Raw genomic sequence first — 17,547 nt, 5'->3', positions numbered from 1 at the left:
TAAAATAAAATTTATAATGGTATAATAGAATTACATCGGCAATGACTCATTTAAGCTGCATTTACTCGCAGCCAACTTCAAGTCATATACTCACACGCATGACAGTGCAGTCAAAAATTATAGGTAAGCCTTAACAATTTAATATAGGCTGCATTTAAGGAGATTACATGTTTGGGAACACATGTGAATGCGAAAGCGAATGCGAATACGGATGCTCGCATTACCGTTAGCTCGGATTTCATTTCATTTCATTCAGTTGTTCACACACTCACACACACACACACCCAGTCACATATGCATCACAGTTAAAGTGTTAAATTTATTGTTGGTCTGCAGTCATGCGGCTTATATTTGTTTTTCGCTTGGGCTCTGCAGCGACAGTGAAGGCAACGGTTCACATTGCGGTTCTTTAGCTGCGCATTCATTCATTATGTATGTATGTGTGTGTGAGTGTGGCAATAAAAATGGCGTTTGTTTTGCATTTCTCTTTCTCTGTTGCTCTTTTAGCTCGCAACAACAATTATGAATAACTCCCACTGTTCGTTAATGGTGCCAACTGCTGTGGCAAATTGTGGGCGTGGCGTGCTGTTGCACTCATATTGACGGTGAAATATATATGTTTGTATATACATACATATATCACTTTGCCAATTATGGAGGCGGACAACTGCGACAGTAATCAAATAATTGTCACATACATACGTACATACATACATATATATCACTCGACTTTAATTTTTACAGTTGCAAAAGGTGATTATGTATGTATGTATGTATGTAAGTGCATACATATATTACATAAAAAGTATTCTGAAAATGATATCTCAGTTAAACAAAATATAAAATTATATTTTATTTATGCTTATTTATTCATGACTCAATTCTCCTGTTATGCAACCATATTTATATTTATAAAAGAAATAAATCAGGCTATCGATCAACCACAATATTTTTTTTTTTTCGTTTTTTTTTTTTTTTTTTTTTTTTTTCTGTACTTAAACAATTACATAATTTAATTTTTTTTAATAATAATTTCATTATTCACTTAAAGTATTTATGTAAATTTCATTTATAAACAAGTAATTTGTAGAGCCTATTTAATTATCCAATTAAAGAAATGAAGTTGAAAAATTGTGAAAATATTTCACGATTGGTTGAAGTTCAAATTGAAAATGAAATTGAAAATGAAAATGCGCTGCTTTAACAATTTTTGCCGAGTGGGTGGATGGGCGGCTGGCGAGGGCAGGCGTGGTCAGTGCTGCGGAAACATGCACGAACAAGCGCTTTGCGTTTTGCATTTTTGGCTATCGCGGATGCGAATGCGGATTTTGGTTTTGGTTTGTTGTTGGGTTTGTTCGATTTAGGTTTTTGGTTGCGGTGTCGATTGTGTCGATATATTGTGCAAACGCATGCATTTTTGCGGTCCATTAAAACAGTCATCGACAACAACAGCAACAGCAATAGTAGCAGCAACAGCAAGAACAATAACAATACACACAAGAAAAATTCATGGAAAGCGAACGCACAAATTTAGAAGAAAATTCACATCAAATAAGACCAAAGCAAGGTCAAGTGAACGCGCAGAGCGACTAACGTGCTGCCTCTCACTCTCTTTAAATTGCTCTCTGCTCATTCATTGCTCACTCACTGCTCTCCGTACTCCGCTCTCTTTGAAACGTCATGAACAACAACTGATGAGTCACACGCAGCGTGTGAGCACTTGACACACTGTGCTCGACGCCACTGTTTGTCTGTCTTGCTGTTGCTGCTTTGTGTGTGGGAGCGTGCGCGGCATACTTTGCCCAAGCAGGTAAACACAAAGGCGCGCGACAGAGACAGCTAGTGTGTTTGAGTGCTGTGAGTGCAGCTGTTAGGCCAGAGCCAGAGTCAGCAACAAAAACAACAACGATAGCAACACAATTTATTTTCTGTTTTATGCTCTCTGACGCTCTGACGCTCAACGCTGGCTGGATCGTTTTGTTCGCTCAGTGACTGCGTCGATTTCACAGCGTTTGGGTGTGTTTTTATTTAGCTGCTCGTTCGAAATTTCTCCATGCGGACAATTTAATTTTGCCAACAAGTGAACTGAAAAAAGGGTAGAACTACAGCAAAAAACTAATCGAAAAGATTAACTGCACATGCAAATACATATACACAGCTGCGCGTGTGTGTTCGTCTACGTGTTTTTGTGTATATCTGTGCTCGTGCGTGAGCAAAAAGTAGATACGCGAGTTGTATAATCGCCAAAACTTGTTGAATTATTCGCTGCCTCCCTCGCACTGCTGTGTGAGTGCAAAGATACATAAAGAAACTAAAGCGACAACAACAGCAACAACTGAGACGACGTCATGCAGGCAATCAAATGTGTTGTTGTTGGCGACGGCGCCGTGGGCAAGACCTGCCTGCTGATCAGCTATACAACGAACGCCTTCCCCGGCGAATATATACCGACTGTATTCGATAACTACTCAGCGAATGTGATGGTCGATGCGAAGCCGATTAATCTCGGTCTATGGGATACGGCCGGACAGGAGGATTACGATAGGCTGCGACCTTTGTCCTATCCGCAGACGGATGTGTTTCTCATTTGCTTCTCGCTGGTGAATCCCGCCTCCTTTGAGAACGTACGCGCCAAATGGTTTCCCGAGGTGCGCCACCATTGCAACAATGTGCCAATTATACTCGTCGGCACGAAGCTCGATCTGCGCGACGATAAGCAGACAATTGAGAAACTAAAAGATAAGAAGCTAACGCCCATCACCTACCCACAGGGCTTGGCCATGGCCAAGGAAATAGCGGCGGTCAAATATTTAGAGTGCTCTGCCTTAACGCAAAAGGGTCTGAAAACGGTATTCGATGAGGCCATACGCTCCGTCCTATGCCCACCCATACGCAATACACGCAAACGCAAGTGCCTAATTCTCTAAATGGGTCGAGGGACAATGGGAGGGGAAACAAAAAGAAGTAGAAAAAAAAACAGAAAGTGCAGCGAGCTGAGTAAAAGAGAGCGAACAAAGCTTGCAAAAGAAAAACAAAAAAATGATTCGCTTTAGTAACAGTAGCAATTACAGTTACATATATATAAATACGTATATGGCTGCGTGTGTGTGTGTGCGTGTGAGTAGGAGGCGACCCATTGATTGTCACGCACGAGAGCAAAGTATTCATATTTGTTGGTGTTGTTCTAGTTGTATCTGTGCGTGAGTGTGTGGGGGGCCATAGTTGACAAACATAAACAGCATATGTATGTGTGTGTAGGCACATGTGTCTAAACACAACGAAGTTCAGCAACAAATTTGTATGACAAATGCGTTTAGAATTTCCTTGGAAATTCGAATACAAATAAAAAGCTATAATTAATTGTAAATAAATCTAGATGATTTGAAGCGCAAACCAATGCGCAATGATAACGGCTTCTAGACTACTCGCTTATCAAAACGAACAAATTTTTGTTGCACATGCCTATAAATAAACACAGTAAAAATGAAAAACCGAACCACAACAAATTTGGCCCCTTTTCACACGAGCAACAATTGATACATTTCATTATTAAAATTAAACTTAATTATTAAACATAATTTATAATTATTGTGCTTCCAAATGTGTGCAATAAACAATAAAAATAATATTAATAATTCAATTGTTATATGTAATCCTTTTTGTACGCATTTTTTCATTAAATAATTTATTTAATTTTGCAATTAATGTACACTAAATATATATACATACATGTATAGTAAACAGACTTCACACAGAGATACATATATGTATATACATGCATATATATTTATAGATATGACAGCGTTAAGGAAATGCAAAAAAATAACTTTTGCCAAACTGTGCTTCTTTTTTATTACCACAATTTATTTATATTAACACATAATTTACTGTTACAAAAGTAAAACAAATAAATAAAAGAGATATAAAAAAATTTGTAAATAAAAGAAACAAATGTTTTTTGATTATGGATATTACATATATGTATATATATATATACAGCTCAACTATTTGTTGCATACTTTTGGGCGGAACCAAAAAATAATCATCATAGGCTGTTATCTTAATTGTTTTGTTGTTGTTGATTACCAACTGTATTTCTGATATTGATAACAACTTCCGTTAGGCGAACGGATGTGCGAATCATATACAATATGAATAAGTCACGTAATGAGCTTTACTTCTGATTGATGGGGGGTCGGGCTTGGGGGCTTATATTGGGTGTTGATTGGCTGGCAAGAAGAAGCTTCGCCTGTTGCTCGTTAGTGACCAGAGCGCCGTGTGAATTTGACAAATAATTACGCAAAAGGCAAACCGCTGTGCGGCTGCCAAAGACAGCGATACCAACACCGCCCACCCTGGCCACGCCCACACGCCGGCAATTCAATGCCAGTGACAGATTGGGGTGGGGGCAGTTGATGGATTGGCTTGGATGTACCTCGTGTTGTGTCTGCGGCGCGACAAATCGCATAATTGACCCAAATATTCAAGCATCAACAACTGAAAGCCCCCAACTGACAAAGGGGTGTACGTGTGCTGTGTGTGTTTGTGTGTGTGTGTGTGTGTGTGTGTGTGTGTGTGTGTGTGTGTGCGTAGCAGACAACTCACAACAACATCAATTGTAGCTGGCATCACTTTTTTATTTCACATTTTTAGTTGATTTAATTAGCCGAACAAGCACAAATATATACAATGTATACATATATTTATGTATATTCATATATATGTCGCTTTAGGCATAGTACAAGTGCGACATGCACCTTTGGCAGCTGTAATAAAAATGCCGTTAAATTGTGTTTTGCCGCTGACAGGCGTGGAATTTACAGCAATTATTTCTTCGCCTCTGTGTCTTTGGCAGGCAACTTATTCAACTGCTACAGTCTCTATAAAGCTAGCGAGAGGAGCAAGGGAAAGTATTATTTTTGATATGCATATATATACTATATTGTCTCAACTATGTTGTATATCTATTTAATAATATCTAATATCTATGGCCTATGCGGGCATCTTCGTCCTCCTCTCCTGATATCAAGATTCTTAACGCAAATTCAGGTAAGGCCTTTTTACACCTTCATCTCTTGGCCTGCATTAAATGTAATTCTAATTGGTAATTGAATTTTTCTAAAATGCTACGAACGTTTGGCAAGTCTCTGGTGTAAACTTGGTCGGGAAAAATGGTCAAATTGCAAACGCATGCAAATGCATTGACAAGCGGCGCATAATTATGCAAGCTGCCAGCAATTTATGCAACGTGCCCAAAATGAAAATGAAAAGGCTGTCAAAAGTGCCAATTGGCAATTGGGCAACGGGCAACGGGCAATGGACAAATGGACAAATGGACAAATGGCAATTGGCAATTGGTGTCCTCGTTGCATTGGCAGGACATGTTGTGAGGCACGAATTAATGGCCGCTGCTTTGATTCATTTTTACAATTTGGCTAAATCAATTACGAAAATTCCCAGCAACAACAAGAACAGCAGCCGCAGCAGCAGCATTTTCCAGCTGCACGCAAATTGTTGCGAGAAAATGTAATATGAAAATTTCGCTGTGTGTGAGTGTGTGTGTGTGTGTGGAAAGCAATTTTCATGGCATTTTCATGGCGCACGGCCACAAATTTGCTGCAAAATGCCAATAAAATACGCTCGAGCGCAAAAATTCCATCTGAAGAAGGCAAAAAAAAAGTGGGAATAAAAAAAATAAAAATAAAGGAATAAAATGAGTAGAAAAAAAGCGATCTAAAAATATTTCACACTTCCGCCGCGGAGCAGAGACAAAGAGACCACCTGAGCGGCAAGCGTCAACAGGATATGACAAGGTTGCCCCACGGTCGTTGGCCCCAACTTCACCACTCGCACCTCTGCTCTTAGCATATTTTCAACGGGCCACTTCCTGCCACATCGCCTTCAACAAATTATGATGATGCGGCTTGTGGCAGCCCAAAATGCCAAACATCCCGGCGCACGAATATGTTTATGCGTTGCCCCAGTCCTCCAACATAAAACAGACGCCGGCCTCAGCTACTATACTCTAACAGCGAATGGGTTAGCATAGAATTCTCAAGCAGTTGAAGATGAATCTGATTGAAAGTACGCAAATATGTTAGGCCTTGAGTTGGACAAAGGCTAAGCCAGGCATAGGCTAAGCCAGCGATCTGGCAACGCCACTTGTTAAGTCATGGATGATTGAAATCGCTAAAGTCTCGCCTTGGCTTTGTATTTCAGCATGAATCTTCGTCTGTTTCTATTGATGACACCATCGTTAAGTATCGACAACATTATAGTTAAGTATCGATTAAGTATCGATATAGTAACTTCTACTCTATTGGCCTATTACAATATCTATATTTTATAGTTATTCAGAGATATTCAAAGATCTCGTACTCCAATCTCTCTGGAGTATTCCTCATATATACCCCTAGAGTATCCACTATTTTCAACCAGCCGATTTCTACGGCTCCCGCTGATTGAGCCGTGCAAACTCGGCGTTGGCTAAATATGATCATAACAATTTAACGTTTAATCGATGACGAAGGCTGCCATAGAAATGGTGTCACTCGTAAACAAAATGTGGCTGGGCTATTGCATTGGCGATTGATATTGATGTGAATATTGGATTAAGGCGGCGTAACAAGTAGCGAGACGTTGGCCAATATCCTTTTTGCTGCAGTCGAGCCGAGGACAGCGTGTCTCTGTCTCTGGCTTGGTTATTGATAATCTTTGTCAGGGCTTGACGTGCGCCAAGTGGATAACACACGGCGTTGCGTGGCAAGACATGCCGCAAAATATGAGCATGAAAAGTCAGTGCACAATATGGACAAGAAAAGGCGCACAGAGAGAGAGAGAGAGAGAGAGATAGAGGAACAGTAGATGGCTGGAGGAGTAATGAACTGCGGCTGGCAGACAACGGCAACGGCAACGGCGGACGCCTTGTTTGTCCATAGCTCGATCGATGCAACGGCCACTGGAGTGTATTAAAAACAAAGTCACAGTGCGTGTAGTATGTATGTGAGCCTGTGCATGTGTCTGTGTGTCCTGTCTGTGCACAACGTTGTCCTGGCTCTTGTTGCTGCCAAAGTCAATGAACAGCGACGGGGACAACGCCAATGGGACAGGCGGCTCACCAAACACAGCTACACACATACACACACACACACGCACACAGAGACAGGCTGACTGCCAGGCAGGACATGCTATCACAGCCGAAGCAGGATATGAAGCCTCTGCAAAAGTTTGCCACAATTAGGATGCTGCTCCTGCTCCTGCTCCTGCTCCAGCTGCAACTCTCAAAGCAATAAAAAAGTTTAAAGTTGCGTTTAAAAATGCATAAATCATTTCATAAATTTAGAGGCGGCCCTCGATGAGCGACAAAAGAAACTTTGATGCAACGTCAAAGCCGACGGCGACGGCGACGCCGACAGCGACACGTTTCCGCCATTTTGTTGCTTGCAACTTGTTGCATTTCAAAATGTTGACAGCTTCCAACACTATACGAAATTTCCGCTCAGCCTTGCTGCCTCTCGCCATCCCGCTCACTCTGGCAGACTGACATTCAAATGCACATGGGCTGTGTGGCTTTTGCGGGTGTGTGTGTGTGTGTTTATGTGTCTGCGTGTGTCTGACAGTTTTTAGTTAATAATGAAAATTGCGCTAAAAATACAGATATATGTATGTATGTATGTATGTTTGTACATCAAAAATATATTAAAATGGACAGCTATGAAGATCATAATGAAGATCATAATGAGCCGCAGGTGGATAACGAGTCGGCAACGAAAATGCAATACAAAAGCGATTTTCTATATAAATATTTCGTTTTGCCAGCTATTTTTGTGACGCCCCCGCAAAATGCCCACTATTGTTGTTGTTGTTGTTGTTGTTGTTGTTGTTGTTGTTGCTGTAACATAGCTCATATATTGTGTATTTATTTTAGATTTCGAAATACTTTTATTTATATGTATAGTAGATATCTTATATAATATATTTATATAAGTTTATATATTTAATAATTTAATAATAAATTTTAAAACTCAATTAATTTGATTAGCTCAAGTTGTTGAAGTATGAAACACAAAATATATCGCAGCAGACGAAGATGCTTGGCTTGACATTAATTGCTTAAATTGCAACCAAAATAAACAGAAACCTAATTGAAATAGTCAGCAGAGAAAATATGATGTGCAAACATATATGTATTTATTATACATACTATATGTACATTAAAATAAAAGTGAATATTATACAAAGGAAATGTCTATTATAGGCAACATTATTGTTTAAATTGCATTTAAATGCAATTTAAAAATATATTAAATTAGATTGTATTCAGTTTATTTAACTATAATAAACACAGCTTCTTCTTCTTCTGTTCAGCCTTAGCCTTACGACATGTTAGCCTAATTAAGTTTTGATTGGAAATAATATAAGAAATATTTTACTAATTAGTTCTACCAGCAATTAATAATACAATTTTAAATTGAATACTATTTATAATATACAATTACTGTAGCTAAAAGTTTACTTTTAATACATAAACATTTATTAATATATTTTGATTTGTATGATCTAAATATATACAAGCATATACAAACTGTTTCATAAATATTTCAATACACTAACAAGTAGGCTAGTATTTGCACTAAGTATTTCCTTTAAGTGTTGCCTTTAAATACTTCCTCATACCATTTCTTCTTAGTATTTCTTCTTAATATTACTTCCAAGCATTCCCGGTAAGCATTTCCTCCAAATATTTCCTTAAAGTCTTCTCACGCTTCACTTCACTTTAGTGCACTGCACAACTGACCCCCCCAAGGCCTGGCTGACTGAAGAGATGCTGCAGCTGCTGCCCTTTATATAGGGCGACTATCACCCGAACATTAGTCGCCCGATGACAGGTAGAGCTCATAGCAGTCGGGCTTTGAGTGATCAATGGAAACACTCTCTTCGGCTTCAAGCAGTCTAGCTTCGTTTTACTCAAATATAAATAGCAAATGAGTGCTAATGCATACATATAGACAACAGAAATGATCTTCTGTACTTTGTATTCGTCCCTTGCTTATGACAAACAGAGAGAGAGAGAGAGACTATGAGATAGACAGACATACATATACATACATATATAGGCCTAGTTAAATCGGATTACTTTTTACGTTGCTCAAGAAAATATAGATCTAGCCTGGACTAAGCTAAACTGGCATCTCTTCTTCCACTCTCTCTCTCTCTCCCTCTCACTCTCTAATATCTGTTCAAGATCCACTTTGCGCTGCCTTTAACATCTTCAAGGACGCTTTATCACGCTATGCCAGGGCTTTAGCAATTGTCGAACAAATGTTGCTGCCGCTAAGTGGTTTTATTTTAAATCTTTCACGTACGCAAAAAAACGTTTGCCCCGCCTACTGCCTCCCTTCCCACGATGCCAACTGGCGCTCAGCTACTACGCCTCGGCTGCCTTATGACAACAAGTTGCTTTTAAAAACTCAACTCAACTGTCGCGAGATTTGGTTTTGTTTTTCAGCTGTTTTGTAAATGTCAGTCTTCATTTGTCAGTGGCACCCGGGCAGGAGTCGGAGCTGCCAGCTCCACCTCCTCCTCCTCCTCCTCCTCAGTTGGCTTAAGTGGCTTCGTTGTCAGACCGAGTTCATTTCTCTCTCTCTCTCTCTCTCTCTCTCTACATATATATATATATATCTTGAAATATGGCTCGCCAACAAAGTCTCAAGTCTCGCGACTAGAGCTTAATCTCTGCTTTAACGTTTTGTTGTCCGTGTTATTGATGGACGTTTAAATTGCAATTGAAATTGAAAAAAAAAAATAAAGAAATGAAACGAAAAGAATTCGCTTCGCCTAAGCATGCTATAAATATTTATTATGCACTCTCAAGGACTAATTTTGATTAATTTATCAATCGCTGCTGACTCGTTGCTCTGAGCCTTGACACGAAATGTCAGCCAATGGAATTTATGGCCCCAACGAGCAGCATTTGCAGTTAGTTAGCTAATTATTGGCGTGGGCTCACAGAGTGCCAATCAATAAAAAGTAAATTCGATACAAAGCCTTGGCACAGGAAGCTCAAACACGTAAGCCCACAATAACAATAAGAGCAGCAACAATAATATCCAATAACAACAACAACAACAGCAAAAACAATAAATAACAAGAGCAACAAAATCAGTGAGAGTAAATTTCACGCCAATGCATTGGCAAATCGTTTCCTGACGTAAAAACATCAATCAGATAATAGTTTATTTATACATATGCGTTAGACTCGCATTTATGAGCATTTCATATATGTATAGTGCTTTATGCATATACTCTGTTCACTGCGTCTGCATGATGGATATATGCGGTCGATGGAAGCATGGATCTAAGGTCTATAAAGTTATACATCTTCAAGTGAGTGAAGCAGTGAGTGAGAGAAAGAATGAGTGAGGGAGAGAGAATTAGTTAGCGACAGACCAGGAGAGAAAAGCAGATACGTCAAATAGGCAGAGTTAGACTCTCAATCTATTATTCTATATTTCATCACCTTTCTCTCTCGTTGTAACGCTCTCTCTCTCACTCTCTCTCTCTCTGCCTATCCCTTTCTACCACTAAGAGGTACTGTATACTGCCTGCCATAATTTCTGTCTCTTTTTCTATCAATTATATATGTGTATTTGGTCAGTCTTTCTCTAGTTTCTTACTTTCTTCTATGATTTTGCCTCTTCCTCTCTCTGTCTATCCTTTTTATTAAAGTTGAATCGAATAATCTGCACTTGCATTTATAATCTGCATTTCTATTCACTTGTTATTCACTTTTTACTACGTACAGAGAATGGCGCAGTGAGTAAGAGCCGCTGGCACAGCTCTCAGCTGAAAGAGCAGAGAATTTGTTATTTATAATTATCGATGCTATGGATTGTAGTGTCTGACAAGTAGTGTATTACGGCAATTCAAATTTTTTCAGCACTTTATGAATTTAAAATTATTTTTCATATGATGGCATAACATTCCACTTCATTTTTAGTATCATTTGTCTTTTAACAAAAACTTACACAAGACAAAGAATGAATGACATTAAATTTCAATTTAATGATGGGTTGCAGCTAACTAATTTCTATTATATTTTTTTTATTTTTTCCCCATTCAAAAAAGAGGTCATCGTCTCAATTTTATCGCTTTACAACACTTTTTTATGCCACAGTCCACTTGCAGCATTTGCATTTTAATTAGAAACCACTTTTGTTTTTCTTTTCCTTTATTTGGTCTATTCGGTCACTTATATAGAGGTCAAACTGTATCACAAAGGACTGTATTAATGGAGATTAGCCATTATTTTAGCCCAATTCCAATTATCAGCCCATTTGGGTGATTGGCACAATTTTACACTTAATGCAAATTGGGCGCATGTGGAAGAAGAGAGGCGAGCAAAGAAGATAGAAAGAAAGAGAAAGAGTGGGATAGAAGGTTGAGTTGATGAGGGGAAGGGCTAGAGAGGGTTTTTAGGGAGGGGAGTCAGATATAAGGAGGCTGTATAAATGAAAAGTATTGGAGGGGCTGGAGAAGCAATTACCATAGAGCATGACTATATAGAAGTTTGTTCAAAAAAAGAAAACTATATAGAAAAGAATAGCTTCAGAAATATTGAGATGGAGTTATAGAGAAGTGAGAAGATCCATATGTTATCTGTTCTGAAGTCTCATCTCTGTAGATTCAGAAGAGTAATATATATTGATATATATTTATAGAGTAGAGGCTATAGGCTATAAGAGAAGAGATGTTACTGGAGCGTTCTCTAGGGAAGTGCGCTATAAAGAAGTCTCTATGAAAGGGGGTCAGTGGGTGAGCAGCTTGTTTAATTCAAACTGCCAATTTATGGCAATGCACGGCTCATAAATTAGCGAGCAGATCGGCACCTGCGATTCACATTCACAATTGCAATTGTGGCCCAAATGGTTTTGATATGCTTGGAATTTTCCATTTTGCCGTTTTCCGTTTTGAATTCTTTACTTATTTTGATTTTTAATAGCTGCAACGGGTTTTGGCTTTTGGCTTTTGGCTGCCTGTTTAGATGCAAAGTTAATGCGACGGCTGCTTTGATGATGCAGCAAGCAGGTGAGGTCATGTGCGGGGCCAGGTGCAAATGTTGATGGCGATACCGATGCCGATGCCGTAGCCGATGCTGATGCTGTAACTGCACAAATATGCGCAGGTAATGCTCTTGAGGCTTTCCACTCAAATCTGTGTGCGTATTAGTTTTTCAAAAATTTCTTTTTCACTTTTGGGTAATTATAGCGCCCAGCGGGGCGACGATGACAAAGCCGTTGAAATTTTTATATATTATTATTACAGTTCGAAGCAGCGAATCAGCGTGCAAATGCAGCTAACCAGACTAGAGGAAAAATATAAATTAGGCGCACATAAATAAACAGGCCACAGCTGCGAGGAAAACTTGATAGGCTAAGTGACAGAGTTGGCGTCGAAACTGGAAGGCATAAGCTGACCCCGACAATCCAAGGAGAGAAGAAACAAGAAAAAGTACACACACACACACATACACTGAAACAAAAGGCTGTTTTCGCCATGCTACCAAAAGAAAAACAATTAAAGCGCCATAAAGTTCTGCACGGCCGTAAACAATTTCCTAGTTATACAAACTTATAAACGAGTCTATTTACTTGCCCAATCGTCACGTTGAAGCACCTGCTGCCGAGGACAACACAGCAGCAGCAGCAGCAACAGCAGAACAATCGAATTTTTGGTTGATTGTACGCTAAGCAAACAAACTGTTTAGCACCTTTCTCAGTGATTCACATAAGTGTAGGTAAGTGGGTGACACATGCGACAGCGAATGGGCAAGCGATAACGAGGGCTGGAGTAGAAGAAAATTATGAGTGAAATGTAAAAAGCGAAAGGGATTTACGAAACGAGAGAGATAGAGATGGAGAGACAAACAAAAAGAACCAGAAAAAATGGCAAATTTACAAAATAAGAAAGAACGAGAAAATAGGAGAGAGAGGGAAAAGATGTAGAAAGAGACATAAATGATCCTGGAGAGACGAGGTGAGACAAAAAGAGAATAAATATTTTCAATAAGTGAAATAAGAAAGAGATAGATAGATAGAGATAGAAGAGAGAATGGATTATATCTAAATAAAGAAGAGAGGGGATAGAGAGAATATCAAAAAGACAAATTGAAGGACAAAGAAATATGTATAAAGTCCGAGTAACGAAACCAGAGAACTATCATGATATATTAATTCTCTCGATAATAAATTGTTATTTCAATGATATACAGATATATATACATATCTATATGAGATTTTACTTATGAGAATCGGATAGAGAGATCATTTAGAATACATGTTAATTGAAATAACTTAAATGGCAATTGAGCTCCTATAATACGCTTTGTTGAAACTATAAAGATTTCACCTCCTACGCATATATCTTTCACAACTAATTTGCTCATACGTTTGCACGTCTATTGCTCATAATACTTAAACTATATTAGCGATATACAAATACCATAAAATGGCGATTGCCTGTGGTTAGGCGCCATTGGCGTGCGCCCAATAAGGCGCAATTCGATTTTAATAAACAAGCCGGGAAGAAGGCAGGCTATTTATCAGGCCTAGACGCACTTGGAGGGGTCCTTGTCAGGCAATAACCAAAAACTAATAGCAATAAATGTTGGGATTTTGAGCAATAAAAAATTGCGCCAACTGCGCTGATGGAGTATGTTTAACAGCTTGTTAACTTGTTAACATGTTTGCTCTCGTTCTATGTGTATGCGTGTGTGTGTGTGTGTGTGGGTAAATCAGGCAATCGACTGTGAGCCACAAACCAAATAAACACCCTTGAATTGCCCAGCCACAGACGACAAAAATTTGCGGGGCTTTCGCCCCAAATGTAATTTAAATTGTGGTTAAAAGTTTTCGCTTGCATTCATTTTCATTTTCCGATACTCTCATTGCATTGAATCAGCAAATATGTGGAGAGTAATTGACTGATTTGGCCAATTAACAGAAATTTTTATATGATTTTCAGACAGAGTCAACATAAATCTATTTCGGCGGCACTAAGCGCCAGTCAATGAGGCAGATTTATGGCCTCCAAATACTGCTTTGCCATATTGCCAGATGTTTTCGCAGTAATCGGGAAGTCTTCACATGAAAAATATCTAACATCAAATGAAAGAGGTAGAAGAAGAAGAGGCAGAAGCAGCAGCAGCACCAGATGATTATAGACAATTGAATTTATAAACCATTGCTCAAATGCAAATGGGCAGACGGGGCGTATGTGTAACATGCTCAATTTGTATATATATAATTTGGAACTGGTAAACAAGTCGAGAAATTCAAGTTCGAATCTCAGAACGAGTTAACGAGTTGAGCTCTTAGCAATTAGAAATAGATGAAAAAGAAAAGGGGGGAATCAAATAGACTAAATTCATTGTTGTAGCTAATGAGCATTAGCAAATAATGATATGATTATGGAATCTACAAAATATCGTTGTGATACTAAATAATGTTTATTTAGCTGGGGGATAGATATATAATACAATTTTATTTATTACAAAATAATTCGAAAAAAATAATAATATTGTGAATGCAGTTAAATGAGTTTAAAAAAAAAAAAATCTTATAATTTGTAATGAAAAAATAAAGCAATAAATTTTTTTCGACTTCAAATATTTATAAATATCAATAAAAGCTCGAATAATAATAGAATATAGCAAAATAAGTTTTAGGTAAATCGCAGCTTGAAACTGGAGTTTCGATTAAGAGAGTCCAACATCCAAGCCACGTAAAATTATATATATTTGTATAAGAAGAAACCATTTTTTTTACATGAACAGCTTAGAGCGATTGCAATTGAATTCATAAATATTATGTTGAACAAATTTTGGCACTTTAAATTGTTAAATTTGTTGTTGTTTATGCTGCAAATTGCAAATTGCATTCGCCTATACCGCACAAACTCTCACACACACATAGACAGACTGCAACATTGGAATTTACATTGTTGTGTCTTCCATTGTTAGGCGATATACATATAACTATAAATATATAAACATATATATTCATATGTATGTATGTATATCCCTTGCCAATGTCGTCAGTTATTCGCGTTGCGTGTTCCGTCGCCGTGCGCTGCAGTTTAACCGAAAACTTTTTGCCACGTAAATGATTTGTTTTGTCAATTATTTTGTTAGCCTCAACATGCAACAGCAATGGGCTCAAACTAAACCAGCAACAACAACAACAACAACAGCAGCAAGAACAATGAGAAACAGATTGTGCATGGGTCTGAGAGCTAGAGAGGCGCCTCAGCTGATAAGATCAAAACAAGGCATATACGTACATACTATATATGTATGTAAACTATTCAAATATCAAAGTTTTAATTGTGTGGGCGTGGTCAGGTCGTAAACAATTTCATTTGTGATATGGCAACATAATTGTGGCATGACGGATCAATCGAGCCGTTACAGATACTTATGAACTGCTCTCCGTCCGTCTGTCTATCCCGCCCGTCCGTCTGTTTAAACAACTGCGTCCAGTTGCATAAATATTTATGGCAGCCGAACGCAAATCAAAGCGGCTGCTGATTATTTATCGCTAACGACCAGACGATGGGCTCTTGCCTACGACTACAAAAATGGGGAACTGACGCAATGGAGCACAATACAATAACAATAACAATAACAATAACAAATCCGACATCAACAACAACAACAGCTACAAACACATGTGCATTGTGGCGTATTTCTCTCAATTAAAATTTTAAAATTAAATTTAATGCACAGTTGTTTAAGCAGAAATCAAATAAATTCAAATACAAATAAAATAAAAATAAATAATAAATAGTGAACTATGCGTTGTCCCTGCCAGAGAGTAAAGAAGAGTCAACAAAAACTGTTCAAATTACGGAACAGGCAATTGAGTGATGGATGAGATTGGCACTGGCAGCCTCAACAACATTTTCCATGCGGCTTTTTTTCTTTAAAAACACCTTTTTTTTTTTTAGTTTTTCGCCTGTTTTGTAATTAACATTTGCTGTGGACAATTTTGTTTTTGTTTTCTTTTTGTAGCCTAGGAATTTACCTCTTGTGGCATATCAGCTGTTGGCTTTGGTTGCAAACACACGTTGACTTTTCACACACAGAATTCTGTTGAAATGTTTAACACTTTTTTCATTCAAAATTGTAATTCATTTTACTTGCTTTTTCTTTTCTTTGCTTAGCTTTTTTCTTGATTTTGGTTGTTGTTTTGGTTTCGCATGGCTGGGCCCAGGCAATTTTCTCAATTCATTGCATAAAATGATTTGCACCAATTGCACATTTCGAACGCAAATCGCGATAACTGAAAATAACACACAGAAAGCAGCTCAAAAATGGCTGAATTCAGAAATTCAAAAATTTTGTGTGTTGCTTAATATGATGGGGCCAAATGGCGTGCGATACTAACGTCCGTGTTAGCGTACAGGCCGTTGCCAACTGATGCGATGTTCGAAACGTTTCGGAAACGGGCGCTGACAAATGCGAGCGCGAAACGAACGACAGGCCGAAGGGCTGCCTGCCTTCGGCTCGCGATGGTGCTCGGCTCGGCTGTGGCCGCTTCGTGTGTAGCTGAAATGCCGGCAAAACAAAATGTAAATAACAGTTTTGTATGTGGATCGGTCGGCAGCAGTGTCGACGATGGTGCGAGAGGTCGGGGGGTCTGAGTGTTTTAGTCAGTTGCCGGCTTTTGGTTTGGGCTTAAGCTTTGCAGCAGATTTGATGCTCTTTGCCGTACGAAACGGCAGCCGATGGAGCGTCAGGTGACGACTAGCCTAACCCAAACCAACCCAAACCAAGCGCAAGGCACGCGTCGGCCCCACCCCCAACACGGCGTTGTGTGCTTTGCGGCTTTTCGGGGTTGCTACTAACACGGCTAGTGTATATGTGTGTGTGTGTATGTGTACACTTCGGCTTGGCCTGCAATTGGCGGGAAACTTTGTGGATGCCATTCATGTTGCCAGCTCATACCTTAGCAACACGTTGGGTAACTTTTGTTTGCTTCGCAACAAATTTGCCGGAAACACATTCACAATTGCCTAGATCATGAAAATGCAAAGTTTTGAATGTTTGCTCTACTTTAAAATTATCGTTTTTAGTATATTTAACATTATTTATTTTATCATTAAATATTTATTTATTTATTTCCCAAGTGTTTATTACTTTGGCTTGGCAACATTTCGTCCATGTTGCCAGCAGCAAGGGCATTGCTCATGCGCCCTGTTGTCACCTCCTCGTCGATGTTGTATTTATTCTTCGTCTTTTTGGTCTTATTGTGTGTGCTCAGCCACCCATTCTACAGCAAATGCCATGAAACGAGCGACCGCCTAACGCCTCCAAAGTGACAACCTTTCAGTTTTATCGCTATGTGTGTGTGTGAGTGTGTATGTAAATAATGTAACAGTAAATTAGCGTGTTTGACACACTGAGGGCGTGGCTAAAACGATGCGTGCGCTGGGCAATCTGTTTAACGTTGACTTTTCAACTTTTCAAAGGTTAAACCACATTGATTG

At 38.8% G+C, this 17,547-nt stretch overlaps 2 protein-coding genes across 2 annotated transcripts in view; one reads left to right on the top strand and one right to left on the bottom strand.

The window, feature by feature from the left end:
• Positions 1–16,486, bottom strand: part of LOC6581569 (bromodomain-containing protein DDB_G0280777) — a 35,526-nt gene extending 19,040 nt beyond the window's left edge. The window contains exon 1 of the mRNA XM_032731634.2: positions 16,083–16,486. The gene's annotated coding sequence lies outside the window, so the exon portion shown is untranslated. The remainder of the gene's footprint in view (positions 1–16,082) is intronic.
• Positions 1,982–3,661, top strand: LOC6581568 (ras-related protein Rac2). The gene has a single exon (XM_002007260.4). The coding sequence runs from the start codon at positions 2,349–2,351 to the stop codon at positions 2,925–2,927; it is 579 nt and encodes a 192-aa protein (XP_002007296.1). The 5' UTR covers positions 1,982–2,348; the 3' UTR covers positions 2,928–3,661.
• Positions 16,487–17,547: the final 1,061 nt, after the last annotated feature.

The sequence above is a fragment of the Drosophila mojavensis genome, unplaced genomic scaffold, assembly GCF_018153725.1.
Source record: "Drosophila mojavensis isolate 15081-1352.22 unplaced genomic scaffold, ASM1815372v1 contig_74, whole genome shotgun sequence".
Taxonomy (NCBI): domain Eukaryota; kingdom Metazoa; phylum Arthropoda; class Insecta; order Diptera; family Drosophilidae; genus Drosophila; species Drosophila mojavensis.
This window is presented reverse-complemented; position numbering and strand designations above follow the sequence as displayed.

Bases quoted from the DNA above. Each gene is read 5' to 3' on its own strand.
- LOC6581568 (XM_002007260.4), top strand. From the start codon at position 2,349: ATGCAGGCAATCAAATGTGTTGTTGTTGGCGACGGCGCCGTGGGCAAG.